We start from the raw sequence: 27,846 nt of genomic DNA, 5'->3' as shown, positions 1-27,846 counted from the left end.
TCTTCGTCTTGCGGTTTTTGCGTCTTGCGAAGCACGGCTATTAGCGGCTTAGCGGCTATTAACGGCTTAGCGGCTATTAACAGCTTAGCGGCTTTAAGAAAAAGGAAATAAACTCGCAAGAACTCGCAAGACGTTTCGTCTTGCGAAGCAAGCCCATAGGGAAATTCGTCTTGCGGAACGACTCAAAAAACGCAAAACCCTTTCGTCTAGCGAGTTTTTCGTCTTGCGAGGCATTCATCTTGCGGGGCACCACTGTAGAGGGAAAGGCTGTGTACAACATTACTGTTTACTCTGGTTTCAGCATGGTCCCACTGCTGGTTTTTTGTATCCATGTACACATGGCATTACCCACAATGGAGCAGACCTATCCTGAAGTTTCTTGAGAAATACTACTGTTTGATGGGTTTTCCCTCAATACGAAAGTTTAAGCCAAAGTGACTTTGCAGTTAGTCTGAGGTGTGCACGTTTGAGATAGCCATTGTGCATACAGTGGTACCTCAGGTTACGAACTTAATTCGTTCCGGAGGTCCGTTCTTAACCTGAAACCGTTCTTAACCTGAGGTACCACTTTAGCTAATGGGGCCTCCTGCTGCCGCCGTGCTGCCAGTATGCAATTTCTGTTCTCATCCTGAGGTAAAGTTCTTAACCCGAGGTACTACTTCCGGGTTAGCGGAGTTTGTAACCCGAAGCGTTTGTAACCCGAAGCGTTTGTAACCCGAGGTACCACTGTATGCAGATGACAGCTTCATGAATTGGGGGGAGTTGTGTTGGGGAAGTCGTAGGGGTGGGAAAACCAAAAGACAATGCCCATGCCCACCCCCTCTCTGGTATGTACAACAGTGTGCAAATGTGACTTGAAATACAGGGGGCGGGGGCGACAACCTCACTCCATTTTAAGCTGCTAATGTGCGTATAGTCTTGGTAGGCTATGGGCTTGGTCTAGATAGAAGCAGAAGCAGTCCTCATGAGTATATTGGCCCTTTCCTTCTCTAAAGTGGCGTGACAGTGATGGATAAACCACACTTTTGCAAGCACTGCATATGCTGACAAGTAAGTTCTGTTAGGAAACTCGCAAAGTGGCGTTGAAACAAAGCAGACACGTTCACGATACATTAGGAACTGTAATAGAATCAGTTTTGTGACATGAAAAATGTTGTGAGATGAGCCACAAATAGGTTCCTGGGCTAGCTAGTACAAACATGTACAAATGACACCTGTTCAGAAAGAAAGGAGAGAGATGGGAGATAGCTCTTTCTCTCTGTGTTTCGTTTGTTCTCTTTACCTTTTATGATCAATATTTATCTTCGCTTTCAGTTTTGCATGATATGTACATAGGCCCGATTTATAGCATTATTCCTGTAATATGGTTGATGTTGAAACCTCACCATATGATACTCAGACTAATCTGTGCACGTTTTGATCATGGCGGCTGCATGGTTACTTCTCTCATTGATGTCCCATCCTTGGTAGCTCAGAGGGCAGTGAGGTGTTGGTGTAGAATGGGGTAGTCAATGGGCTCCCAATGTCATTGGACTACAGCTCCCATCATCCCTGACCTTTGTCCATACTAGCTGGGGCTGATGGGAGCTGACGTCCATCAACATCTGGCTATGCCCAAGTGAATATGTACCGTCACTGGAAATTGCACTTTATCATGTAAATGTTTTCTAGAGATTTTAATTATACTAGGAGTCTTGTACCTGGCATTGGTTGGAATTCCAAACAACAACAACAACAACATCAGTGCAGTTTTAAAATCAGTGGTTAAAAACAGTGTTGTTTTGAAATGTTTAGAAATGGCAGCCACTGTTATCCAAACATAGATAGAAACCTGCTCCTTGAACTGAGGAACCATCACACAACATTAAGAAATGTCCAGATGCATAGCAAGCAAACAACTTTGCAAAATATGTAATTAATTTTATTTGGGGGTTTCCAGCCCAGTATCTTCCTTCCTACAGAGGCCAACCACATGTTTATTGTAAAGCGCATAAGCAGCACGTGAGGGCAGTTGCCACCCCTAGCTGTTATTCCAGAAGCATGCTGCCTTTGATCTTGGAGAATTTGTCTAAGCCTCCATCCCCATTAGTCATGGTGGGGGAAGCCTCTTCCCCACCCAGGTATGTCACTACTTCACAATGTAGTGTTGTTCCAGGTCCAAACCTCTTAGCCTGTGGTTGATGAGGAGTGAACTTAACCACAAGTCCTAGTTCAGAGGCCACATTAAGTCAAACCTTGGTTTTGCTCATGCAGTGCATTAGCAGAAAAGGCAAGGGAGGAACTAAGTGAGTATAAACTGCTCTCTGGGAGATCCAGTATCCATTCAGGCTGCATTCACATGACAGTTTATTTGATTTTCATGACTCTTACGTTCCACATTATATTTGAGCTTTTGCACAACATAAAAGCTACTTTTGGAATAATAACCTGTAAATAATACAGAAATATTCCACTATAGTTCTGGAATTGGCTTTTACATCCTGTGAAAACTCAAATACAATGTTGGGGAAACGTAGTGAAAATAGAACAAATTGTGAGGTGAATGCAGCCACAGTGTCACTAAGTTCATAATATTGTGCGAACCAAGCCATTGTCTCCTTTTGAATTTGATTTTGATTTTACGTATGTTTTTAATGTATGTTTACACGTGTTACAATGCTTTGGGCCCACTTGCATACAAGTAATCTCCATTTAATCCTCTAGATTTACTTCTGAGTGGGTATGGTTGGGGTACAGTTAGTGTTTGAATTCTATTCCAATTCCTTTGGGATTCTTGGATGGAAAGGCGGTCTAAAAATGACTCAGACAAACAAAAAATAAAGACAGCAGCATCTTCAGCATTTATTTTATGTAGTTATTTACAGTGTTAATCCCTGCTTTGACCAGACTTTGGTGCATGAAACCCTGTAGGAGCCAGCCTGGGGGTGGAGATGGCTTTTTATGCCAAATCCTCTGTGTCTGCTTATTCTTCACCTCTTTCAGGAAGGGGTTCCTCTTCAGATAGTTTTTGAGTCCCCTCACTGAACACCACCATGCTCCTTCCTCCCTCTGTTCCTATTTCCCTGCCCAGGAATGGGGACACACATTCCTGTTGCCCTATGTTTCTGCCTTCCACAGTCTAGGAGGAAATGCCAAGTATGGAACTCATAATGCCTCTGTTCCTCCTGCTTCTTCACACTGCCCTCTAGTTCACTTCATGTTTCAGTTCTGGCCATCCTTGTGGTCACCACTGTCCTGTTAGAATTCCTGCTCCGTGATTGCAGTCATGGGATTGTTGTCTTTCACATGATGGTGTATATTTTGACTCCACAGAGTGGGAAGTGACGGAGGCAGGATGTTTGTGTTACTGTGTTCCATGAAGTGGGACTTTTGTCCTTTGTTTTTTCTCTTTGCTGTCTGATGCTAGAGAGAGAGGGAGCCATGTTACAGTGCTCCGTGTGTGTTTATATGTAAATAAAGTAGATTAGCCAAAATGCTGAGTTGCTGAGGTCTGTTACGCAACTGTGCAAACTCTGCGGAACCCTATGTGTGCCAGTTTTGGTTGGCATCGGTCGCTGTGATGTTCAGGCAGAAGAAAGCTTTTGAAGCTCCTGAAAGAACAACCAGGAGGGAGAGAACATGCCAGTCAGGCATGTGTCTCTACCAGGGTCCTACTCGAGTGTAGGCTGAACTCCTGACATGTCCTACCCCCCAAACAGTCTTCTCCGCACGCTGCCTTTTTCTTGCAGTATTATAAGGACAACAGTATTGTTTGGGCCAGATGTTTGGTTGTTATTTTCAGAACTGGGAATTCTTTCAATTAAGATCAGACCCTTAGAGAAACCACTTTTAAGAAAGAAACGAAACAAAAGGGTGTCCTGCTGATTTTGGAACATAAGAAACTGCTTTGTACTCAGTCGCACCATTGGTTTGTCTAGTTCAGTATTGCTGATACTGACCGGCAGCAGCTCTCCGGGTGGAGACTTAACAAGCTCTAACTGGAGACACCAGAGTTTGAACTTGGGAACTTTTGCATACAAAGCTAATGTTTTACTACTGAATTATGACCCATTTTTAAAATTGCAATAATGTGATGTTGTGATTTTTTTTAATAAAAAAAACTTTGTATAAAGTATATATGGTAAGAAATGGTGAAATATTGGTTTCTGTAATATATTCAGTAATATTTTGCATATACGTATATTTTTAATGATCCCCCCCCACTGTTGGTATACTGGTATGCTTGTATTTTTTGATTCAGTGTGCACAATCCTTTTCACCTAGTTTAACTTCTAAATTCATCATGAAAGACTGAGTCTTGTGTCAAAACAATATGTTTTGTGGTTGTTGAAGAGCATAGATGTATCTCACCTGCACAACCTTTCTTTGATCAGATCAAAATAACCTATTTGTTATCCACAGAAGAGGGTTTGTGGCTGCTCAGTAAATATATAACATTAAACTACAAACAACCTGTACTGCTATATTTTGATATTGGGGTTATGGCTAATCTGCCATTGTGGGCGCCCAAAAGCAAGTGGACATACTATCTTGCAAAAACATCAGGAACCCAGGCTTACAAAGTGGAGCCGGGTTTGGCCCCAGACATTTTAGTAACTAGCAGTGCCATCTTCTCCATGTCTTTGCAGGCGTAAGTCCCAGTGAGTTTTTAACCGGGCTTGGAGCTGTGGTCTCAACCACTGAGCCTAGGGCTTGCCGATCAGAAGGTCGGCGGTTCAAATCCCCGCGATAGGGTGAGCTCCCGTTGCTCAGTCCCTGCTCCTGCCAATCTATCAGTTTGAAAGCACGTCAAAGTGCAAGTAGATAAATAGGTACCACTCCGGCGGGAAGGTAAACGGCATTTCCGTGCTCTGCTCTGGTTCGCCAGAAGCGGCTTAGTCATGCTGGCCATATGACCCGGAAGCTGTACGCCAGCTCCCTCAGCCAATAAAGTGAGATGAGTGCCGCAACCCCAGAGTCGTCCACGACTGGACCTAATGGTCAGGGTTCCCTTTACCTTTACCTTTACCCACAGGTAAGAGGGCATAGGACTGTTGTCTAATAGTGATGCACCCAAACTTCAGAATCAAACTTCCCAAGTCCAAAATTTCTAGAGTAGTTGTTCCCTTCCACCTCCAGATTTCTGGAATTTGAGCTTAGCTCATAATAAGCCGAGTCCCTACCTCCCCAGGAGCAGCCTCCAGCCACCTCACTGCTGAAACTTGCCTTACAGGAAGGATGCAAGGAGCTAGGCATTCATTAGGCCTTGCAGTGACAAAAGCTATGTGCGATGTCATTTCCCAGTAGTTCTGGATCCTTAGCAAAGGAACCCTTGAATGGTACAATTCCTAGGAATCCTCAGCGTGCATTCTTGGCACCAAGGAGCCAAGGAAATTATAGACTCATGGTGCTTTGGGTTCTTATGAAAGGACACTTCTGGGGCACCAGCGTTCCATGCAGAGATTTAAGGAGAAGAGCAGGGAGCCTTGCAGAAGCGATGGAGAGCATTCAGAGCCCCAGCTTGTTCCAGATCTTGCGTTTCCAGTGACGTCTCCAAAAGTGTGATGGAGCTTTGATGGAGCTGTGCTTAAAATAGTAATTGGGCCTGATCAAAAATGAGCCGAAATTAGCCTGTGTTTAGGAAAGGCCAGTTTGAGTAATATTACCCATCACTATAGAAACAACGAAAAAATATTACTGATGATTAATCACCCTTTAAAACCTGCAGATTGATGTGCCCACTTCCTTCTGCCTCACTGTATGACTGGTGCTGAGTGGTAGACACAGTGATCTAAAGCTCGGTTTACTTAAAATGCCATTTTTAAAAAGCTTTTATTTTTGCCTTGGTTCCTCGGGAATAGGCCGAAATGAGAAGCCAAACAAACAACTTTTTAAAACCTCATAATTTGAAGCTGCACAACTTTCTGTTGCTCAGTGCAAAGCATGGTTAACAAGCTAATTCGAAGTGAAGAAATCACAATTGTACTTTTGTTTTCATAAGAACGCCTGGCAGTTTGGTAGTTTCTTTGTATTCCTCAAGGATCTCCTGGCTTTGTTTTGTGCACATGAGTGTAAAAGAGAAGAGAGGAGCTGAAATCTCTCTGTCTCTGTCTCTCTGGCTGCAGCTTCTAAGTTTACACACATTCCCAGTGTGGGCAGCGATCAGTCCATGCTCCTGTCTCAGGAATCCAGTCCGGCTTGAGAGCCTTGCTGCCCTTTTGTTGTCCTCCCCACGAGGGTGATCAGTTGAGGACTATGTGGTGACAGAACCAGTTTGTAACAGGCTTGTCTTTCACCTTCTCCTCTCCAGGCTTTGCTGGCAAGACTCATGTGAGGATCTGAGAGAGGCGGGAGTGCAAAAGGGCTGCAAAGTGAAATAAGAAAAGGAAAGAAACGGGAGATTTAAACCACAAGCAAATCACTGCTGCTGCTGCTGCTGCTGCTGCTGCTACTGCAATGAACTGGCTAGAAGAACCAAACTGGAGGTTTCACGTTTCCCTCCTCATGCTGCTCTGGATGCACACCAGGGGTAAGGAGATAAAATGTTGTGCAATGTACTTCTGACAGGGTGCTGATGAGCTGAAGATAGCCTCTAACTGCTCTGTTGCTATTGTGAAATGGAAAGCTTAGGGGAGAGTAGCTTGGAGTTTGCAAGCCACCGGAGCTTTGTGCAAAATAAAAAAAAGTTCAGCAGTTTAATAGCTTGTGCACAACACCATTAGGGCAGTGCATGGGAATTGAAAGCTGATGTATGCTAAACTTGCAAGCCTCTACTTTACTGAATTTTTCTTCGCCTTCCCTGCATTTTTGTCACGTTGCCGTTTGCTTTTGAGTAGGGTGATAGCGTTCTGAAGTTTATAGAAGCAGCAAAAAGCCGTTAAGGTCGTTTTGGTATCAGTAGCAACTGATGTTTGTTCTTACACTGTTGATACAGTTCTTTGAAATTACTTCAGTGATGTGTTGGAATAAAATTATGCAAAAAAGAAAAAAAATCTAAGCGGGAATTTAGAGATTTATGCCTTCTTATTTTTTTAAAAGATTACTTTTTAAAAAGGAAGCTGAGTTGAATCCAAATGATTGGGAAACATGAGTCAGCATAATAACTTTTAGCTTGTTTAAAAGGACTGAAAAGGTTCTCATTTTAAAAAGGGGAAAGAGAAGAGTGAAGTTAATGAATGAACTGCACAGGAAACAAGCATCTGGGAAGTTTTGAAAGAATGTATAAATCGACATTCACCAAAGGGAGATTTTGAACTGAAGACAAACCGATATAAATAAATGTGTTTAGTTAACGGTTTAGTTATGAGGATGATGTATCTTTAGAATTCTGAAGATGCTCTGACAGAAGCCAGAACTTAGGACCATTCTAGTTGTTATTTAATTAATTCATGAATCACCTTTTGCATTTGTCACAAGGCATGTTACAAACATAACATAAAACAGCTAAAAATTGTTTTAAAAAGTACAAATGTAACTAAATATAGGTGTTTCTTCTGTATTGTTTTTAAACCTGACACAGATATATTTTCATGTGGCTGGAAAAGCTTGTGTAAACGAAATTGTCTTCAGTTGTTTCTGGAAAGTACATCTAGTGGTTTGCTTGTTGTATGTCAGCAGGGATGCTGCTCCACAAAACGGGCCACTACACTGAAGGCCCTGCTCTGAGTTCTTGCATCTGATATTTTGGGGACTTTAAGGAGAAATTTTCCTGCACAACACAGTGATCTACTGGGAATATAAGGAATAAGCTGTTCTCTCAAAATAAAAAAAATCCTTCCAGTAGCACCTTTAAGACCAACTAAGTTAGTTCTTGGTATGAGCTTTCGTGTGCAAGCACACTTCTTCAGATACACTGAAGTGTGCTTGCACACGAAAGCTCATACCAAGAACTAACTTAGTTGGTCTTAAAGGTGCTACTGGAAGGATTTTTTTTATTTTGACTATGGCAGACCAACACGGCTACCTATCTGTAACTGTTCTCTCAAGTAACCTTGTCTTGAGCTGTATTGGATCTTACATGTTAGTACCAAAATCTTGAACTTTCCCTGGTAGCAGACTGGAAACAAGTGCAAATCCAGAAAATATCGTGTTGTACCTTGATAGTAGTTTGTCCCCCCCAAACAACCTAGCCACTGTGTTCTGCACTTGCTGCTGCTGCCCGACCAACCTCAAGAGTAGCCCCACATAGAGTGTATGGCAGTAATCCAAACTTGATGTTACTAATGCATGGGCAAGTGTGGTCAGGCTGTCACGATTAAAAAACAGTCAGAGCCACCTTACCAGTCAGTGCTTCTTTTCTTTAAAAAATGTTTAGGGATACTCTCATTTTCCTACTCATATTAAAATACTGCCCCTCAATGAGGCCAAACTTAGATTCACAAAATGTTTAGGGGTATGCGTACCCCTGCATCCACCCAGAAGAAAAGCACTGTTACCAGCCATAGGTGGTCAAATGCACCCTTAGCTACTGAGGAGACCTACGCCCCCAGTAACAGGGCTAGATCTATTATTTATTTACTTATTGCACTTATTAGATTTATAATCTTAAAACTAGTAGAAAACCAAAACAGAAGAAAAACCTGAACACATGCATAGATATAAAACGGATCAAGGTGCACCCACAAACTACACACTACATTCAGGGAGACTGGGACCCCATTTACTGACTTCTCATCCTGGGAATCCCCCACCTCTGACTCGCCAGGATTCTGACCCAGTTGTTAGCCCTCAAAGTCCACCACTGCATCTGGACATCAGGGCCTGCTTGACCATTCCTGATTCAGATGCTATCGAGAAAAAAAGTTGGGTTTGATCAGTGCCCTGATGATACTTCATTCCATATCTCCCACTGACCACTCCTGGTGATTTCATATAGATAGATGTTAAACAGCACAGGATACAATAGAGTGTTCTTTGGCACCACATAGCTCAAGAGTCATGGGGCTGAGGAACACTAATCTACTGCTACCTTCTTCAGCTGTCCCTGGAGATGAAACCAGAACCACTGGAGAACCACCAGGCAAGAATGTTCAAGGAGGAAGTGGCCTGTAGGAGGTGGGTGGCCGGAAGGCTACATTTGGCCCTTGGGACTGAAGTTCCAAACCCTGGCCATAAAGTATAAGAACTGGAAGGGGCAGTCCTTTGATACAAATAAATTAATGTATGGTTGGTGGTTTGTTTTTTTTAAAAAAAACTTTTCTCAAAGATGTATCGTTTTTTCCTCTCATAGGTTAGAGAACATATTGGTAGGCTTCTGTGTATGTGTATGCAAATGATTCCCAGCTCTACCTCTTCTTCAAATCAGATCCACTGAGGGCGGTAAAGGTGGTTGGCAGATGGATGGTGGTTAACAGATTGAAGTTGAAACAGAAGTACTGTTTTGGGGGGACAGGCAGGTGGGTGTGGGGGACTCCCTGTTCCTGAACAGGGTAACTGTGCCCCTGAAAGACCAGGTGCGCAGTCTGGGAGTCATTTTGGACTCACAGCTGCCCATGGAGGCACAGTTCTATTCTGTGTCCAGGACAGCTGTCTAGCAGTTCCATCTGGTACGCAGGCTGAGATTCTACCTGTCCGCAGACTGTCTCACCAGAATAGTGCATGCCCTGGTTATCTCCTGCTTGGACTGCTTCAATGTGCTCTACATGGGGCCACCTTTGAGGGTGTTGAGGGTGACTCAGAAACTACAACAAATCTGGAATGCTGCAGCTAGACTGGTGACTGGGAGCGGCCACCGAGACCACATAACACTGGTCCTAAAGGATCTTCACTGGTTCCCAGTACATTTCCCAGCACAATTCAGAGTGTTGGTGCTGACCTTTAAAGCCCTAAATGGCCTTGACTCAGTATACTTGAAGCAGCGTCTCCACCCCATCGCTCAGTCCGGACACTGAGGCCCAGCTCCGAGGGCCTTCTGGCGGTTCCCTCACTGCGAGTAGTGAAGTTACAGGGGACCAGGCAGAGGGTCTTCTCAGTAGTGGTGCCCTCCCTGTGGAACACCCTGTCTTCAGATGTCAAGGAGATAGAAAATGACACAAGACATCTGAAGGCAGCCCTGGAATGGGAGGTTTTTAATACTTGACGTTTTATGTTTTTAGATATGTTATAAGCTGTCCAGAGTGGCTGGGGAAACCCAGCCAGTTGGGCGGGGTATTAAAAAACAAAAATTATTCTTATTAAACTATGATTGTGAATTAAAGGGGTAACATGCAGCTAAGTTGTACTCTGATTAGATCCATTAAATTTAATGAACATAAGTTAGGTCCATCAGTTAAAATGAGTCCACTCTTAATAAAACAGTTAAATACCACTCAAGGTTTATAGGATTTTGTGTTTCCTGTGTAACTCCTGTAAGATGCATGAGTGTACCCAAATTCACCTGTTCTGCCACTGTATCTTTGCTGGTGTGTGTTTTGGTGGCAGAAGTGTTCATGGCAATCTGTTGGTGTTTCATGGTTTCCATCAAATCCTATTGCCAGCAGATACTGAATATAAGAATGTGCTCCAAATCTACTTCATGGGTTTCTAGAATTTTGGAAATATGTTTACTGTTGTGCTGGAGTCATTTGTGGCTGGCTATCTTTCCTGCTGTTCTGTAAGATGTGGTGCTAGTTTGAGAGACATTAATTTTCCATCATTCTTTGTTCCACTCCTTTTAGCATCCCAGAGCATTTTCTGGGAAGGAAGCTCCATTGCAAAAACTTGTTTCCAAGTAAGCATACTGCTGCAGATCAGATTCTGTGTGAAAATCGGATTGTACAAGCACAGGTGCTCGTTTTTAATCTCGGAGGACCCATTAGGAAGAAAACGTTCCAATATTACTGAGGAAGTTGAAGGAGCGGCTTTGGAAAAATTAAAGAAGCCTTAAACAGATTTTAAATATATAGGTTATATTCCATTGCCAGATGCTGGGCAGCTCCTCCCACATTAAAACACAGATTCTTAATAGTTTGGCTGACCCTCAAGGGAAACAGATCTGTACTAAGATATGAACATCTGTAAGGGCGTGGAAAGATTTATGCAGGAAACCTGCAGTGGACAGCTGAAAGGCAAACACTGACAATCTCTCTACCCAATGAAATGGAATTTTGTTGTCTTATTAGGCCTATTCCAAATGGGAAACATGAGAAAAAGTAAAATAAATATGAAGGAATACAAAGTCAAATTAGGAGAACTAATTCAGTTTAACATGAGATATGTTATCAATATTCATCCAACAATATTCGTCCATTCACATACACAGTCATCCTCCTTGCTTTTTCCTTTGCTGATAGGAGCATTTGTTAGTTACATAGAACCCTGATATTTGCTGCATACATAGGCAAAGATAAATCTATCTTACTTCACTTAAAATTAGGATATTTATACTTGTTTTCACACAGAGACTAAAAAGATACCCCAAGGTATTTCCAGGTCAAAAGTAGAAGAGGTGTCCCTTTTACTACAGTAGGAAACCATTGGTGGGGGTAGCGACAATGAACCCACAGGCATAGTTTACAGATCATGGGCTTCATTTGCACTATACATTTGAAGCAGCAATGGCTTCTCTCAAAGAATCCAGGGAACTGTAGTTTGCTATGGGGCAGGGAGCTTTCAGGAGACTCCATATTCTCGCAGAGCTACATTTCCCATAGTGGTTTAACAATCAATCCTTCTTCCCAGGGAACTCTGGGAATTGTACTTCTGTGAGGGGATTTGGGGTGGGGTGTCTCTAAGCAATTCCCAACACTTTTAAAATCAACAGTTCTTAAGATTTTGGGGGGGAAGCCATGACAAATTAAAGTGGTATGATACGACTTCATATGTATAGTGCAGATGGGGCCAGACTATGGATTACGAGTGTGATCATGTGAACATGCTGGCTCCTGGGGGGGGGGGAGCTTGCACCTGCTGTGGTCTTCCCTGGTCCTTTAAGCAAAGCATGGTGGGGCAGCTATGCTGAAGTTTGTCTGAGCCCAAGATTATGGTTTAGATCAGGCTTCCCCGACCTCGGCCCTCCAGATGCTTTTGGCCTACAACTCCCATGATCCCTAGCTAGCAGGACCAGTGGTCAGGGATGATGGGAACGGTAGTCTCAAAACATCTGGAGGGCCGAGGTTGAGGAAGCCTGGTTTAGATCATGGATAGGCAAACTAAGGCCTGGGGGCTGGATCTGGCCCAATCGCCAATTCCTATTACACCTTCTAAATCTGGCCCGCGGACGGTCCAGGAATCAGCGTGTTTTTACATGAGTAGAATGTGTCCTTTTATTTAAAATGCATCTCTGGGTTATTTGTGGGGCCTGCCTGGTGTTTTTACATGAGTAGAATGTGTGCTTTTATTTAGAATGCATATCTGGGTTATTTGTGGGGCATAGGAATTCGTTCATTTTTTCTTCTTCAAAATATAGTCTGGCCCCCCACAAGGTCTGAGGGATAGTAAACGGGCCCCCTGCTGAAAAGGTTTGCTGACCCCTGGTTTAGATCTCCCATTCTTAACCATGATCTGTAGCTGAGGTTTGTTCTATGATTATAGACCATAGTTTCATTGCTCATGAAGGGAGGAGCAAAGCAACTGGAAAGGAGCTACATGCAGCTTCATTTAGCTTGTGTCCATCTCTCCTTACTAAGTCAGAACTGAAAGCTTAGTGTGATGTCCACATTGGGCCAGTGTTCTTTTCTCAAAAAAATTAGATCAGGGGTTGGTAACGTGATTCCTTCCAGATGTTTTGAACTGCAACTCCCAGCTGGAGCTAGCATCCGGAAGGGACATCACATTGGCTACCCCCAGTTTGGGTATTCTCAAACCAGGTAGATAGTTGAAATCTGGTACACCCATAGTTTAGGGCAGCAGTAGGGACGCGGGTGGCGCTGTGGGTTAAACCACAGAGCCTAGGGCTTGCCGATCAGAAGGTTGGCGATTCAAATCCCCGCGACGGGGTGAGCTCCTGTTGCTCGGTCTCTGCTCCTGCCAACCTAGCAGTTTGAAAGCACGTCAAAGTGCAAGTAGATAAATAGGTACCGCTCTGGCGGGAAGGTAATCGGCGTTTCTGTGCACTGCTCTGGTTCGCCAGAAGCGGCTTAGTCATGCTGGCCACATGACCCGGAAGCTGTACGCTGGTTCCCTCGGCCAATAAAGGGAGATGAGCGCCACAACCCCAGAGTCGGTCACGACTAGACCTAATGGTCAGGGGTCCCTTTACCTTTACCTAGGTGAGAAATTGTAAATCTGTGATTACTGGACCTTCCTACACTCTTGGTTTCTCTTCAGAGAAGCTGTAGGACACAGGGTGGGGAATTGGATCAGAACTGTGGCGGTATGCATCCTCTTCCTCACGACATTTGTTTGATTTAAAGCAGCGGTAGCAAGTGAGCAGCTGAGCATGTTGAGCAGGTGTGAGTAGTAAGGAGCTACCTATAAGTCAGGAAGACAATGGATCTGAACACCAGAGCCAAGGTGCTCTAATGAGCCATTGACCAGCAGGGTAGAGATTGTGGATGGGTCTATCCTGCATTCAGTATGCCTAGATTAACAAAGAAATGAAGACTATTCTGTTCTGATTTATAAATGATACTAAATGGGAGGGATTGCAAACAGAGGATAGGATAAAAATTTTATATTAAAATGATATACAGTGGTACCTCAGGTTACAGACGCTTCACGTTACAGACTCCGCTAACCCAGAAATAGTACCTTGGGTTAAGAACTTTGCTTCAGGATGAGAACAGAAATCGTGCTCCAGTGGCGTGGCAGCAGCAGGAGGCCCCATTAGCTAAAGTGGTGCTTCAGGTTAAGAACAGTTTCAGGTTAAGAACGGACCTCCGGAACGAATTAAGTACTTAACCCGAGGTACCACTGTAATTAAAATTATATATAGCATATTAAAATTATATCATATGATTTATTATAGTGATATAAATAAGAGTTTTGACCTGTGAAGAACAAATTTCGTTTTAACAAAGATACAGCTAAAATGACTTATGAATTATAGTGGTCTGCAGCATCCATATCAGTCATCAAAAAAACCAAACATAACATCTCCTTTGGTATTACTTAACAAAAGAATAGTACCACAACGTGAGAAATTATAACACCTTTATGTTTGGCATAGGTTAGGCAAAAATGTTCTGTGAGTTCTTGCCTCATCTAATTTTTTTCTAGAATTGTTTGAGGGTGTCAAGAAATGTGGCTAGATATTATGCAATAGGACCTGTGTTGCAAGGTATTGCTCTTTGTAGTAGAAATTTCACAGGTTTGGAAGCCTCAAGGAATGGACTGTAGGCACTAAGATGCAACACAGAAGTATTTTTTTTCAGCATGTTCAGGGTAGCCCCAAGGTTGGCAAAAATACAGGAAACTCTTTTTTAAAAAACAACAACCAAACAGTGAGACAAAATGTCTAAAAACAGCCCAGTGGGAACTTAACAGGCTCGTTAGCCATGGTATGCAGAGTGCCAGCTGGAAAGAAGAAAACCTAGAGAACACAGAGAAAAGAGTAAAATGATTGGTTTATGGATAATGGGTGAGATCTGGGTGTCCAACATAATTCCACCACTTTGTAACTTGTGGACTAGCTGTATATTTCTATAGAGGGTGTGTACATGAATGTGTACGGTATGAGGAACAGACAATGTGTCACAGTCTTCTGTCATGTTCTTCCATAATACTTTTCCAGAATAAAATGATATTGGGCACCATATGGAAAAAACGTAGTGGAAGTTGCAGTAGTTAAGGACAGTTGCCACCTGTCTGCCTCAGGAGACAACGGAGTGTGCCTCCAGAGGTGAATCACAGTGTGTGAAGTGACCTCTGTGGAGCGCAAGCCCTGGGCAGTGTGTCTGGAGGTCCTGGGCTGCCCAGACAACAAGACCCCCCTCTGGGCCTTGCTGAGGTTGCCCAGAGGAAAGCAGAGCAATACGTTTGGCATCACCTTAACTGCAGGAGTTTCTGGAAAAAGGAATACAAGACTCCATCCAATCACCATAGGGACCTCAGTCCGGATTTGTGTAGAATTTACTCCTTAGCCTTTCCCTCCCCGAAGATGTCCTGCAAGGCAGTGGAGATTTAGTTTACCTTTTCCTAGATGGGCTACCTTCTCAGGTTGACAAGCCCCATCTGCCCCTCACTTCCCTCTGCATCATGTGTAGGCACAGTTGTTACCACAGAGTCATGCCTATGACCTGGTTCTCATGTCACAGTAAACCAAACTATGGTTTATGAGGGCCGTGTTGATGTGTGGGCTTCAAAAGAACAGTTAGCAGCCACTTTGCTCTTCCCAGGTCTTTTTCACTCCAAGGTGGTTTCTTCTTGATTACAGTTCATGATGACTGAGGAGAGTGCTTAACCACAAGTCAAAGTTTAGAAAACATGCTAAGTGTGAAGTAAATGAGACGAGGGAAGAGGAAAGCAACTGTGTCTTCCTCTCCAAGTGCCTGCACACACATGCGGTCCCAGTAAGCCATAATTTGGCTTCCTGTGACATGTGAACCAGGGGTGGGTGGATGTTTATATTTAATACTGTGATAGCTGCAGCAGTGGTGTCCCTCCGAAAAAAAGAGGATTGTAGGTACTGTACTGACTTGAGGACTGTTGCTCCAAGGTTTTACACTACATCCATTCCTTGGCATTCCTGTTAAATTTCCTGCTAAAAATTTCAGTAAACACAACTTGTGCTCAGTATTACAGATGCTTGAAATTTTATCTTGTCTGTGATTTTTCCCAAGGGAGAAATGACACAAACTTGGCATCCTTTTTCATCTCTCCCTCCCTCCCTCCCATTTACGTTGTGGAAAAGGTATAATATTCCAAGCCATCTTCCAAACTAGTAATAATGCATTTTTTCGTTTCAGCCATAAGATGAAGCTGTCTATATTTATTAACGATTATATTTATTATTTGTAAAGCAACTAACATAAGTAGGCACTGTACAAAAAAATAAAAATAAAAATCAGGCTAACAAGTCCCTGGCTCTAAATCTGCAATCTAATAATCCCAAATCACTGCATTTTAACTGCTCAGCAAAATTTGACAAGTTTATTACATCTACATATTTATTTAATTGGTTAGTATGGATTGCATTAAGTGACTGCGTCAAAGTGATACATTTTAATCTGTGCATTTTATTGGACACATGTCTCTAGCTAAGTTATTTGGAATGTCTTTAAAAAAAGAAAAAGTTGCCGTCCAAAAAAGTTGAATAAATATGTTGCTTTCTGTAATGTTGTTGTGTCTCTAGAAATGAATGTGAGTTACACTTGAAGCCCGCCTGCCTAAGTACTTCTCTTTAGAGGGAGAAAACAGCTATCACTGTGATAACTCATTCCTGTATTTGGCAGTTATTGAATGCCCCATGGGGGTAAATGCTTAGAAGACTAAAGCTGCAATATGTTTTGCATATCTCCACTCATGGAGACACTTCTCAAAAGAGGAGCTTTAGTGCCAGCACAACACAAGAAAATCAGTGGCATGAAAGACCTTCTAAGAGTGCTGCTGTGGTTAAAGCTCTACCTACTCTTTATATTTCCTTGAATTTAATTCCTAGCTGGTTTTGTTTTGTTTTTTGCTTTGTTACCCCATTATTTTCTGCAATAGGCTGCATTCTGAGATGCTGTATTGTTGGGAAAGAAATTTACCCATGTAGTTTCATTGGTGGGTATGGTTTATGGCACTAATCAGGATTAGTACCAGTGACTCTAGCTTCTGGAATGTACGAGGGACTAAAGTCTTAGCTGGTTACATGAAACAAAAGCAACTTAAAGACATATGTGAATATCTCCATTTTAATCAGACCTGTCTCAGTGTGGGGAAAAGTGGGTGGCGTTGGGGTTTGGTTTTTTTCTATTCAGAAAGAACCCCCCTCCCCCATTTCTCTCTCTTAAGCTTAAAGGAATCCTCCTTGCAGATTTAATTTTCATCAATATTTCACCTCTTTCTTCTGCTTGATTTAGCCCATCAAAGCACTGTTGAGATACCTGATATTTTGCCTAACCAGCTGCGTTTCATTTGCAAAAAGGGTACCCTAAGCAAGAGCCTGCTTCTTTCCAGAAGCTGCTTGTTGTTTTGGTGGTTTTGGAACAGTTCTTCTGTGAAAAGTTCTTCTGTGAATGCAGCTGGCAGTGGCTGATGACTTGACTAGCAAAAATTGGATTCCACCTTCTTTGCATGGCCTGTAGGAGTGACAGATGGATTTATTAGCTTTGTATATCCCTCCATGGAACTCTAGATGGCATGCATAGTGTTCTTCTGGGCAGTATCCCCACCAGGCACCCGCCAGCCCCCAGGAGTGATGTATGAAGGAAGGTAGAGTTGTAGTGGCATCCCCCCAGTGGCAATAGCACTGCCAGTCACTGGGATGGCTAGGAGAGATGGTGGGGGAGTCAAGGGAGGTCCATGTTGTTGCTGGTTGTCCCGCAAATATGTACTCACTGCATGGCCACCACCTGTGCAGGTGTCCCTAGCCTCACCACCACCGCCTTGCCCCATCTCATGCCCATCTTGGCTGCCTATGGGACGAGGATGTTGCTGCAGCTTAGCTTACCACTGCTGGCAGGCCCAGGCAGCATGCTTCACTTTAACAAGGGGCACATCCACACAGTTTTCTGCTTGTCCTATGCTTTCTAAGCACAGATCCAAGAAGTTTTGCTTTGCCCTGCTGCTTTCCCCCAGAACACCCACTCTTTAGTGCTAAGTCAGGACAAACGGCCATCTGCTGGAAAACCTGATGGCCGTTTGTTCCGATTCTGTGCTGAACTTTGGGAAAACAGTGGTGCAGACGGAAGTAAGGATGAGCCCAAGGTGTCTGCCTCACCACCTGCCTTCAGCCATTGCCCAGCTCTTTCAAGCATTCATTCTTGAGTAGCTGCTTCAACTCTCTTAGTCATGGAATTGCCCAACAAGAAGACACTCTTTTGTTTAATCTGCACAGCCTCTGCATCCTGATAGATAGCTTTGTCCTTGGTACAGACTACATTAGAGATTGCCTAAACAGCTTTCAGAAACTAGGACCATGCAAATATGGGGAGGGGGGGAGTTTTTTCTGGGTGGTGGCGGCCGCAAGCAGGTTGTCCAAAATCACAACCATTCAGGGTTTCAAATGGTTTTAAACACAATTTTAGAAAAAGGATTTCCACCCCTCCAAAGAATAGTGTATAAAACAACTTATATGCACATCTCCCCATCTAGAATGTAAAACGGAAACAATTTGCTTTATTTCCCTTTGTTAGCAGAGCCCACTTCTGCCTAATCAGATATTATTTAGGTTAAACTCTAGCATTACAGTATTGATTCATCATTTTCAATGTTTTATTAATGCATTCTCCTCTTCCCCCTTGTGCTCATTGGTAATTCGATGTTCGGAGCTCCCACAATCGCCAGTTTAGGTTTCTGATGAGCACTGTCATCTCCCCGTCTCTGCCCCCACAATAAAATATGTTTGTGAATACTGTTTTGAGAAGCAAATTACCGCCACGGTGCTTGCAAAATGATCTCCAGTTACTATACTTTTACTTCTAATGGAAGTGTGCACCTTAGGCATGGGTTTGGGTGAATGTGCACTCTGGATTTGTGGCTGAGCTTTTAAAGTCCTGTGTTCGATACTTAAAAGGGTTTTTAAGGAGCTAATTAAAGATGTGGTACAAATGGGACAGCGGTTTGTCTTTACAAGGCTATTAGTGAAAACAACAAGATTTGCCTTTCACTTCTGTCATGTCAGCCTTCAAGATTTAAGTGTGTGTGTGTGTGTGTGTGTGTGTGTGTTAAAAACTGTCACTGTGGTTTCAGATGTATTGTCACCAGTGGTGACCTTGTTAAACTAATGCAACAAAGGGGGGGGGGGGAAATCCTATCACTGTAGTCTCCTTAATTAATAAATGACCTTGGACAGTACAGCTGCTTTCACCCAGCTGTATTCTGTTTGGCACTGCTTTTTTAGGTTTTGCAGTCCTTAAGTTGAATGTAAACGTGGATAAGTCTGATTTGTATCTAACTGTTTAGCATCTTGAGGATTCCAGGTGCCTTATTTATAAAAGTGTTTATTTTTTTACCCGTTGTGACTTCGTAACTGTGGAGAAATGTTTGAAGATGGCGAGGGTACCTCCTTAATAAATCTTAGAAATAATCAGGATTTTTGTTGACCATGACTACCTCCACTGTTAGAGACAACCTGCTTCTGAATGCCCATTGCTGGGAATCATAAGTTGCAAGAGCGCTGTTACACTCGGGTCCTACTTGTGAACTTTGCGTAAGGCATCTGGAGTGTGGGAACAGGATGATGGGCTAGATGGGCCTTTGGCCTGATGCAGTAGGATTCTTCTTATGTTCTTATCATTGGCCAAGGAGCCAAGTGCTATGTTTTGAGGCATCTGAGTGCAATATTTCACTCCAGGATTGTACTCACAGACAGAATGAGGGCGGGCTCGCGGCTGGTGCATTCCCCTCAACTCAGGGAAAGTGAATAAATGAAATGAGAAAAGACTGGATTTATTCAGGGACAGACCATGTCAGCAAAAGACCCAAACTTGTGGTTGAGCTATTGCTTGTACACATATTTCCCTGTGGTTAGTATTGCCCAGCCTTTGCTTTTGCTGCCCATCTAGGTCTAACTTCTCTATCCTTCCCTACCGTCGAGCTCCCAACTCTTGCAAAGAAAGAAAGAAAGAGAAAGAAAGAAGTTGCAATTCCTTCTAAAAACTTGGAACATTGAAGCAGAATCAATTTATAATCAACAAGAAGTTGAACACAAACCGTTGTGATTTACATAGTTAACTTTGCAGCCTTGAGTTTTGCATTCAAAGAAATGTGGGATCTAAATGTACTAAAATAAAAATAAAGTAGTTGTGATCACAGTTTATTTTATTTTTTAAAGTTAGAAATAGTATTATCAAGGTAGCTTGTAGTATGTAAAAGATTTTCACTTCTTTCAGGCGCTTGAAAATAATTATTCCTACAAGATAGTGTTAATCCCTCTTGGCCCTGCAAAGAAACAGCCTGTTAGTTGGATGCATTTCCCACAAAAGTGCAGTGTTTACTCCTGTTGTATAAGAGCTGCTGACTCTGATATATACTGCAGAAGTGGAAAGGTTTTTTCCCTCCTTCTGTGAAAGAAAATGAATAGTAAGGAAGTAGGGATTAAAATCTTTTTATCTGCACAGGGCTGTTAATCTTGTAAAATAAGGAAAAGCCTCCCTGCTTGCCATCTCCTGTTTTTCCCCCCCTTGTTCCCTTTTCACTATTTCTGTGGGAGTAATTCGAGGTTAAGCAAAACATGGACTCTTCCTGTCAGCAGCTTGGGATGGAGTAGAGAATGTGGATTAAAACACATAAACAAAACCGAAGCCTTTCCCTCAGAACTGCCTCTACAAACGATTTCCAAAACCATCGGCATCACAATGCTAAGTTTAGACTGGTTGTTTGTTTCAAATATCCGTATGTCCCCTTCCAAAGAATAAAGCTGGATGTGGTCTCCTCTTTGAGAATAGTCTCAAAAGATGTCCAGGAGGGCTATGCACTTTAGGATTATTGTCACTGAAACTTTTTAGGCACATACCACAGTGAAATTCAAGGCATTTCAACAATGCTCAATATGCACTGTGCTTGTTTCTGTAGTGCTCACATCCCACACATAAAAAAGCAGTTTTCATTTCTCCAAGTAGAAATTGAATAGCCACTCTCTGCCACTGCTAAGGTGGAGCTTATAGGGTCTACTTATATACAGCGGTTCTCTAGGGCTATATCTGTCCATCTGATGGGATGGTGTTGAAATGCAGGGTTGTGTCTGTTAAGTTGTGGGTGAACATATCAGACGACACAGCCATTCTTCAAACAGCTCTTGTTTATTCACAAGCCAGAACAGAACTGAACTGAAGGGTTCAGCCAGCCTGCTTATATAGAGCTCCACTAGAGCGCAACGGTAACCACTTTCTGTAACTATCCAATCACTGAACGCCACTTTCAATCCCTTATTTGCATATGTGGACCTGAGTGAAAACTATCTACAGTATCCCCCCTACTGGCCCAGGGTGAGAACTTCAGTGCATAACAGTGTCTTAATGTTATTTGACATCTTAGCATTCTTTCTCCCTCTCCTAAGAAGCTGCTTACTCTGGAGCATGTTGTGGTTCCTTCCCCGTAATTTTGTGGGATTTATTTGGGTGATGTGTTAAATCATGGAATAGGAACTTTTTTTCATGGCCAATTCTTAGCTTGATGTCCAGACACAGGCACTGTAAAGATTAGTCTGTGTCCAACCTTCCCCCCCCCCAAAAAAAAGTTCTCTTAAACAGTTTCTACAGTAAGGGCCCCATTGGGGGAAAAACATCATGCTGGGTTTTTTTGGGGGGGTGGGGATAAGATGCAAAAAGATGCAGCCCAAGCCTGGAACCCCCAACTTGGGAGTGTGCCATTTTGGGGGATAAGGCTTAATTCTTGCAAATTTCTTCAGTCTTAAAAATTTGTTTTCGGGTGTGAGGAATTCAAATCAGCCGTTATAGTTGAGATTGGACAACATTTAGCCTGGTAAGTCTAAATTTGATGCAGAAGCACATAAGCAGCTTACGTAAAGTCAAATAATTTTAATTTTACCTTCTGAAAATGTCTGGCAATGCCAAATAATAATAAAGAATGAAAATAATATTAATATGTAATATAATCGCAAGTGCTTGGCAATCATTGTAATGGTTTCCGTGCAATTTTACACACATTTTGCAAAACTAAATTATATTAATTTAAGGAAAATATCTTTTGAATTCCAAGGTCATGTTACAAGATGTTAGCACCCTTCATTTTTGGAATTTGAAAGTTGAAAAATGCAACATGCCTATGCAAACTGTGGGCATTGTGGTATAAACTTGGCACCTGTCAAGGTCCCCTGCCTCACTAAATTTTTATTGGTTTTTAATTGAAAATAGGGTTTTTTGCTTTCTGGGGGGGGGATTGTTTGGTTGAGGGGGGTTGATTGCTTTTTTATCCCTTTTTGTAGGTGTTTTGCCTGTTTGGGGGGCGGGGGGGGGAGAGGCTTCTGAGCGCTGTCAGTTTTTCTGCTCCCCAAAATATCCATGAGTCCCAAAAAGTTTAGAGACCTAGGCTAAGCTGTTCATTGCCTATTTCTAGAACCTAACCTTTTTTTGTGCTTGCAAAAGATGTGCAGTTTAATGTTGCATGGCTATGGTCTTGGTATCCAAGGTGAGTTATGGTCAGTATTGCGTATTCATCACAAACAACTAACTCCAAATTTAATCTTATGAAAAGTCATGTTCTCAAATATTTCATAATTGTACCATTTGCAGAATGGCAGGCAGCCAGTAAGGCACTGAATAGTCATTTCTGTCCATCGCCCTGTCTGTCTAGCTAACAGTGTGTGCTGGTTTTTGTCTTGCAGACATTACACAGTTCTCTGTCAAGGGAACCTACTTTATATTTAGACGTGCAATAAATTAGCCTTGGAGAAGGCCCAAGCCATTCAGCTGTATTTCTTTGCAAAGCAAGCTGTATGTTTATCAGACAAGAGTTTTTGGATACAGTGTTTTCTTTAAGCTCACCTGCTTGGTACTGAAATGTTAAAAGTCAGTGTTAAGACCAGAAATCTCAGCTTTAAAGAACATTAGCTGGTATGGCTTCTATTTTTACACATACCCCTTTTCTTCTAGATTCCCCATATTTCATTATGATTTGTGTACATCTTCCAGCTTCCTTAGTGTTGGGTGTTATCTTTGGTTACCTAGGTAAATACTGTATAATATTTTTTGCGATTCGATGACAAATGAGTCCTAAGAAGCCAGCTGATAAAGTGATACGGTGATTAAGAAAGAAAGAAAAAGAAAAATTTTTTTTGCAAAGGAAAAAAAATAATAATAAAGTGATACGGTGATTAACGTGGACTGGAGAGGCCCGAGTTCAAATTCCTCTTTGCTTATTTCTGCATCTAAAAGATTTCCTCCTCGCCCATTAATCAAAGATTCCCAAAGCAACTAGCAACAAGTTTTAAAACACATGGGCTGTATCCAACACTGCATTGAGTGGAAGGCAACTTGTGTGCTGGATCTTTCTCTTCTGACCTCTACGCCCCCTGGAAAGCCTCTCCTAATGCTTGAGGGGACCTATAGAACATTGTGGTCCATGTCACCTGATACTACTTGGGGCAGGGGTGAATTGCCCAAAATTATGCAGAGGAAACACGTGCCAAAGGAGGACAACATCATTCCTTCTCAATCCATTTCCTTCTCCCAGCGCTGTCCTAGATGACACATATCGCAAAATTTGGTAGGTCCCCTGATACCTTGAAGAAGATAGTTGGTGGGAGGAAGTGAAGGGAGGGGGGGGGCGCTTTCCTTCCACATGTGTGGTGTTGGGCACACTCCAATATCCACAATAACCTTGCATAAAAACTAAATTTAAAACAGGCATGAAACTGAATGAGCTGGTTCAATGCCACAGCATATGAAGAGACCTCATGCCTGGGTTACCCCTTGTTGCTAACCCCTCACACTTTCAGGCTTCCTTCCTTTGTTCCAAGTTGTCAGTACGCTGCAGTTACTTGTGGCTAGCTTGACATGAACCCTGAGCTGAGAGAGATTCTGAGCACATGTGGACAGCGGCATAGCAATCCCAGCCAGTGCGTCCCTGGGGTGGACCAAAGTTGTTGAGCTTCTTTTGTATTTCTTCTGAAACTCGATGTAGCTAGCGTACACGGTTATATCAAAAGGGTGAAGTAGGTTAGGCCGAGATGCAGAATGAGTGGCCGAAGATTTCCCCAATGAACTTCATAGGTAAAGGGACTCCTGATCATTAGGTCCAGTTGTGACCGACTCTGGGGTTGCGGCGCTCATCTCACTTTATTGGCCGAGGGAGCCGGCGTACAGCTTCCGGGTCATGTGGCCAGCATGACTAAGCCGCTTCTGGCAAACCAGAACAGCACATGGAAACGCCGTTTGCCTTCCCGCCGGAGCGGTACCTATTTATCTACTTGCACTTTGACGTGCTATCGAACTGCTAGGTTGGCAGAAGCAGGGACCGAGCAACGGGAGCTCACCCTGTCATGGGGATTCGAACCACCGACCTTCTGATCAGCAAGTCCTAGGCTCTGTGGTTTAACCCCCAGCGTCACCCGCGTCCCTTTTAATGAACTTCATAGATGACTCTTAATTGCTTTACTATGCTGGGTAGTTGGGGTGGGGAGGAATAAAAATGTAATATATAAATAAGGAGGAGTCAGAAGCACTTTTCTTAAGGGCAGAGTTGTTCCTTCCCTTTGCTTGTCAAATCCCATTAGTTTCTGAGCTAGTTGGCTAAGATGGCAATTTGCTGCTCTACAGATAGTGTGCATGTTTAATTGGTTGCAAAGGACACACGGCTGCTCTCCTGAACGGGTGGTTATTTTGGTTGCTGCCCTGGGTGTAGAGGACCAATCAAGTGTGCTTGACAATATTAGACTTCTTACTCAGTCTAAATGTCTGCATTTACTTTAGCCCTTGGGTATACGACCTTTGTAGCATATCTGAGTCAAAGATGACTTTTCTTATTCTGCTTTGAATAATGTGGAGATAATGTCCACTTGCATTCTTGCCTAGCACTGGAGAGTCAAAAATCTACATTGTCAGTTTAGTTATTGACCAGTACAGAAGTATAATGCATCTGTACTTTGGCCAGGCAACAGTGAATGAACAGTTGGAGTGTCACTTAATGAATGTCAATAGCATGTGTCTTGATAGAGCTTTGTGCCCTGCCGTGAGTAGTGGATTATTCTGAGTAGTTCTACTGCCCTAGCCAGATTAATAACACATGCAATTTATTTTAAAATGCTACATGCTGAGTGGAATGATTCCGACAACCTTAATGATGCTACTGATTAGACAATTAAGTGTGTTTACTAAATATGAACACATTTAAAATACTAAAGGGAAGAATATTAAGAAGCTGCCTTGCCAGAAAGGAACATTCGGAACTAGCAAGGAATTTGCTGTATTGTGCAACCTGCACTTGTTTTAAGAGAAGGGCTCAGTGGTAGAAAACATCTGCTTTGTGTACAGAAGATCCCAGGTTCAATTCCCAACATCTCCAGGTTGGACTAGTGCTGGTGGGATGTGTGGAATCCTGCTTGAATTCCTTTCCCTCTCTTAGTCTAACCTGTTTCAACGGCTAGCCATGAGGATAAAATGGAAGGGGTGGTCTATGTGTGTGTTTCCCCCCACCAAAAGATGGGACATGTCTGTAATTAATGCATTAATTAATTATCATTGAAAAATGCTATGGGGATTTTGCTGTGTAAAGAGCTTTAGCCTTCCAAAAATAAGTACATAGAATGCTGTTAGTAGGAAAGCCCCAAAAGGCTTTTGCAGCTTTCAGATGTTTGGATAAATAGGAAAGCTATTTAAAGCAGATTGCAATGCCACACAGTAAGAGAAGGGTGGCCTCCTCATTAGGGCCTCTTAGCACTACCGAGGCATTATTTTTCCAGTCAGCTGGAAAAGGAATTAAAATGAGGTTCCACATGGCACTCAATGCAAAACCGTAGTTCCCATACAAATCTGGCAATACCTCCTTCCATGGCTTAAGATTCCACCACATTGAGAAGCAAGGCCCATTGCTTGTAAAAGGCCCGGTTCTCTCTGCCTTTTGTTGCTATTTATGTGTTCTACAAACCAATGTGGGAACCACTGTTGCTTGCGAGTCATTTTTCAAGTCACGCAGCTATCCTTGTTTTATATCTGAATGCACACTTCTTGTTGGCAGAAAAGAAGTGTTTTGCATCCAAGCAAGTTGTTCTCAGAGTAGGCCCATTGAAATTAATGGACCTAAACTAGCCACATCAGTGGCTCTGTGTATTCTGAGTGTGACTGGCTGCAATCCGGGGGGGGGGGGGGGAGCAACAATTCATGATATTTGACTTGCCTCTAGCAAGCATCATATTTGAAAATGCCCTCCATGCATGCAAATCTGTTCCAGAAAAATCTCTTTTCCACAAAAAGCCAAATCCTCTCTTTCTTTTCCCTTTTAGCTTTTCTTCATCATACCCATGTGCACAGCACAATAACAATTTTAAAATGTAGTCACTTACAGCTATTCTGTAAAGAGGAAATTATTTCCATGGTGAACATGATTAATCACAGAAGATTGCAGTGGCGGCCAATAAATACAATGTCATGCAAATCCAATTACAGTACATAAATCTTAAGGATAATTGTGTTTGTTAAATTAAAAGAGCAAATCTAATGATTGCATCGGATTGGATAAATGGTTGTGCACTGGAGCTGTCTGATGCTGTTTTGTGTTGCTTACTAAAGGAATGAGAGAAAGATGCCCATCTTTTCCTCATAGCAACATTTTAGTTTCACAGCAACCATGGTATTAACAAATATATATATATATATATATATATATATATATATATATATATGTGTGTGTGTGTGTGTGTGTGTGTGTGTGTGTGTGTGTGTATTGCTCGTCTTAAGGTCTTGTAGCTTCATCCCCTTTTGCTTTATCCACATCCATTAAGTATGAACCCCCTCCTATCACCCCAAACTAGCATAGCCCAAGGACTGCGGGGTGATGTGAGCTGTGGCCCTCCAAATGTTATTGTCTGCAAGTTCCCCATTCCCACTTTAAAGCAGATGGCATAGGTTAGCAGTGAGCTTCTTCCCCTCCTTGCTTGTACAATACATTCCTGAAGGGTGGAGTGATGGCGAGGAAACCACCCGTGCACCAGAAAATAGCTGTGCTAGACATGTTGCTACCTTCAAACGGCATTTGTTTAGGTTCAGCAAGACTTTTCCCACTCGGGGGATATAAATCTCGTAGAGATTTTCCTCAAATAGAAATGTTCAGCTGCTTTTCCTGTGAAGGCTCCTGCTGCAGGAGCACTAGAACATTCAAATTTATAAACAAAACAAAAGGAGAAAGAGGATTCTGGAAGCCAGTCTGAAAAAGAAATTTACAACAACAGTGTATATAGTTTACTTTCTCCTTGGGACTCTGGGTTGCATCATGGCACCAGAAGCTGGGACAAATGAAGCCGGCTACTACTCTTTTTTGAAAACCGCCCACTTGTGTGCAGCAAGGTTGCTTCTAGGACGGCAGTCGTTTTGCTCCATAAAGCTCTACTTGGTCTGAGAGAAACGGATCTGCAAATGTCATGCTGGGTTTGCTCAGAAGCTGGCCAAATGGCGCTCAGTAAATTTGTTATTTCATTCTCGGGAGTGTCAAAGGCGCTGTCTGAACGGAAGTGCATTATAAAGATAAAATGCACTGTCCCCATTTAAAAGCTAATCAAATAACTGAGAATGTAGACGTTTATGGGCCACGAAGGCATGCTTCTTGTCGAAAAACAAATGGAGACTTGTAAAACATAAAAAAACAAACACTCTTACCCCCCCAATTCATAGAGCACTCTGTTGTTGTTGTTTTTCACAAGCATGCACACAGGAGGAACACATTTATGTTCACCTCATTTCCCTTCCAGATTGCAGGACACAATAATGCTTTTTTAATTAACTGCTTTTCACAGACAGGAGAATATTCTGAAGTGACTAACAGCATAAAAGCATTAAAACTCCAATCTACTCTCACTTAGGCAAAAATGGAGAGTGATTACTGGTATTTGAGTGGCTTCATAGAGATGTTAAACAACATGATAACTGAAATAGAACCCTGCAGGATCCCAAAGCAATAATGCCAATAAGTTGCGCAGAAACGACTCAGCACAAACCTCTGCCATTGGCTGAATCACAGGAAAGCATTAACTGCATCAGCACTCTGGGGCAGCCTATCTAGAAAAGTACCATGTCTGATGCTAATGAAAGCCACTTGTTCCAGGAAAATTAACAGGGCCACAGTCTTCCAGCCCCTCTCATGGCAAAGGTCGTCCCATGAGGTGGCCAAAGCAGCTTCCATGCTAAAACCCGG

At 42.7% G+C, this 27,846-nt stretch overlaps 1 protein-coding gene and 1 long non-coding RNA gene across 2 annotated transcripts in view; one reads left to right on the top strand and one right to left on the bottom strand.

The window, feature by feature from the left end:
* Positions 1-5,792: 5,792 nt before the first annotated feature.
* LOC308485474 lies at positions 5,793-15,087 on the bottom strand. The gene is made up of 3 exons (XR_013990547.1): positions 15,028-15,087; positions 8,670-8,765; positions 5,793-6,343 (listed from the first exon to the last, which is right to left on the bottom strand). It is a non-coding gene; the product is annotated as an uncharacterized lncRNA (long non-coding RNA).
* Positions 6,330-27,846, top strand: part of BMPR1B (bone morphogenetic protein receptor type 1B) — an 87,448-nt gene continuing 65,931 nt past the window's right edge. Inside the window, exon 1 of the mRNA XM_081020921.1 lies at positions 6,330-6,508. Within this exon, the coding sequence (XP_080877047.1) occupies positions 6,436-6,508 (73 nt within the window). The 5' untranslated portion in view covers positions 6,330-6,435. The remainder of the gene's footprint in view (positions 6,509-27,846) is intronic.

Source organism: Podarcis pityusensis (assembly GCF_964106645.2).
Source record: "Podarcis pityusensis genome assembly, chromosome: 9".
Lineage (NCBI taxonomy): Eukaryota > Metazoa > Chordata > Lepidosauria > Squamata > Lacertidae > Podarcis > Podarcis pityusensis.
The sequence above is the reverse complement of the archived record's forward strand: the minus strand, read 5'-3'. Positions and strand labels throughout refer to the sequence as shown.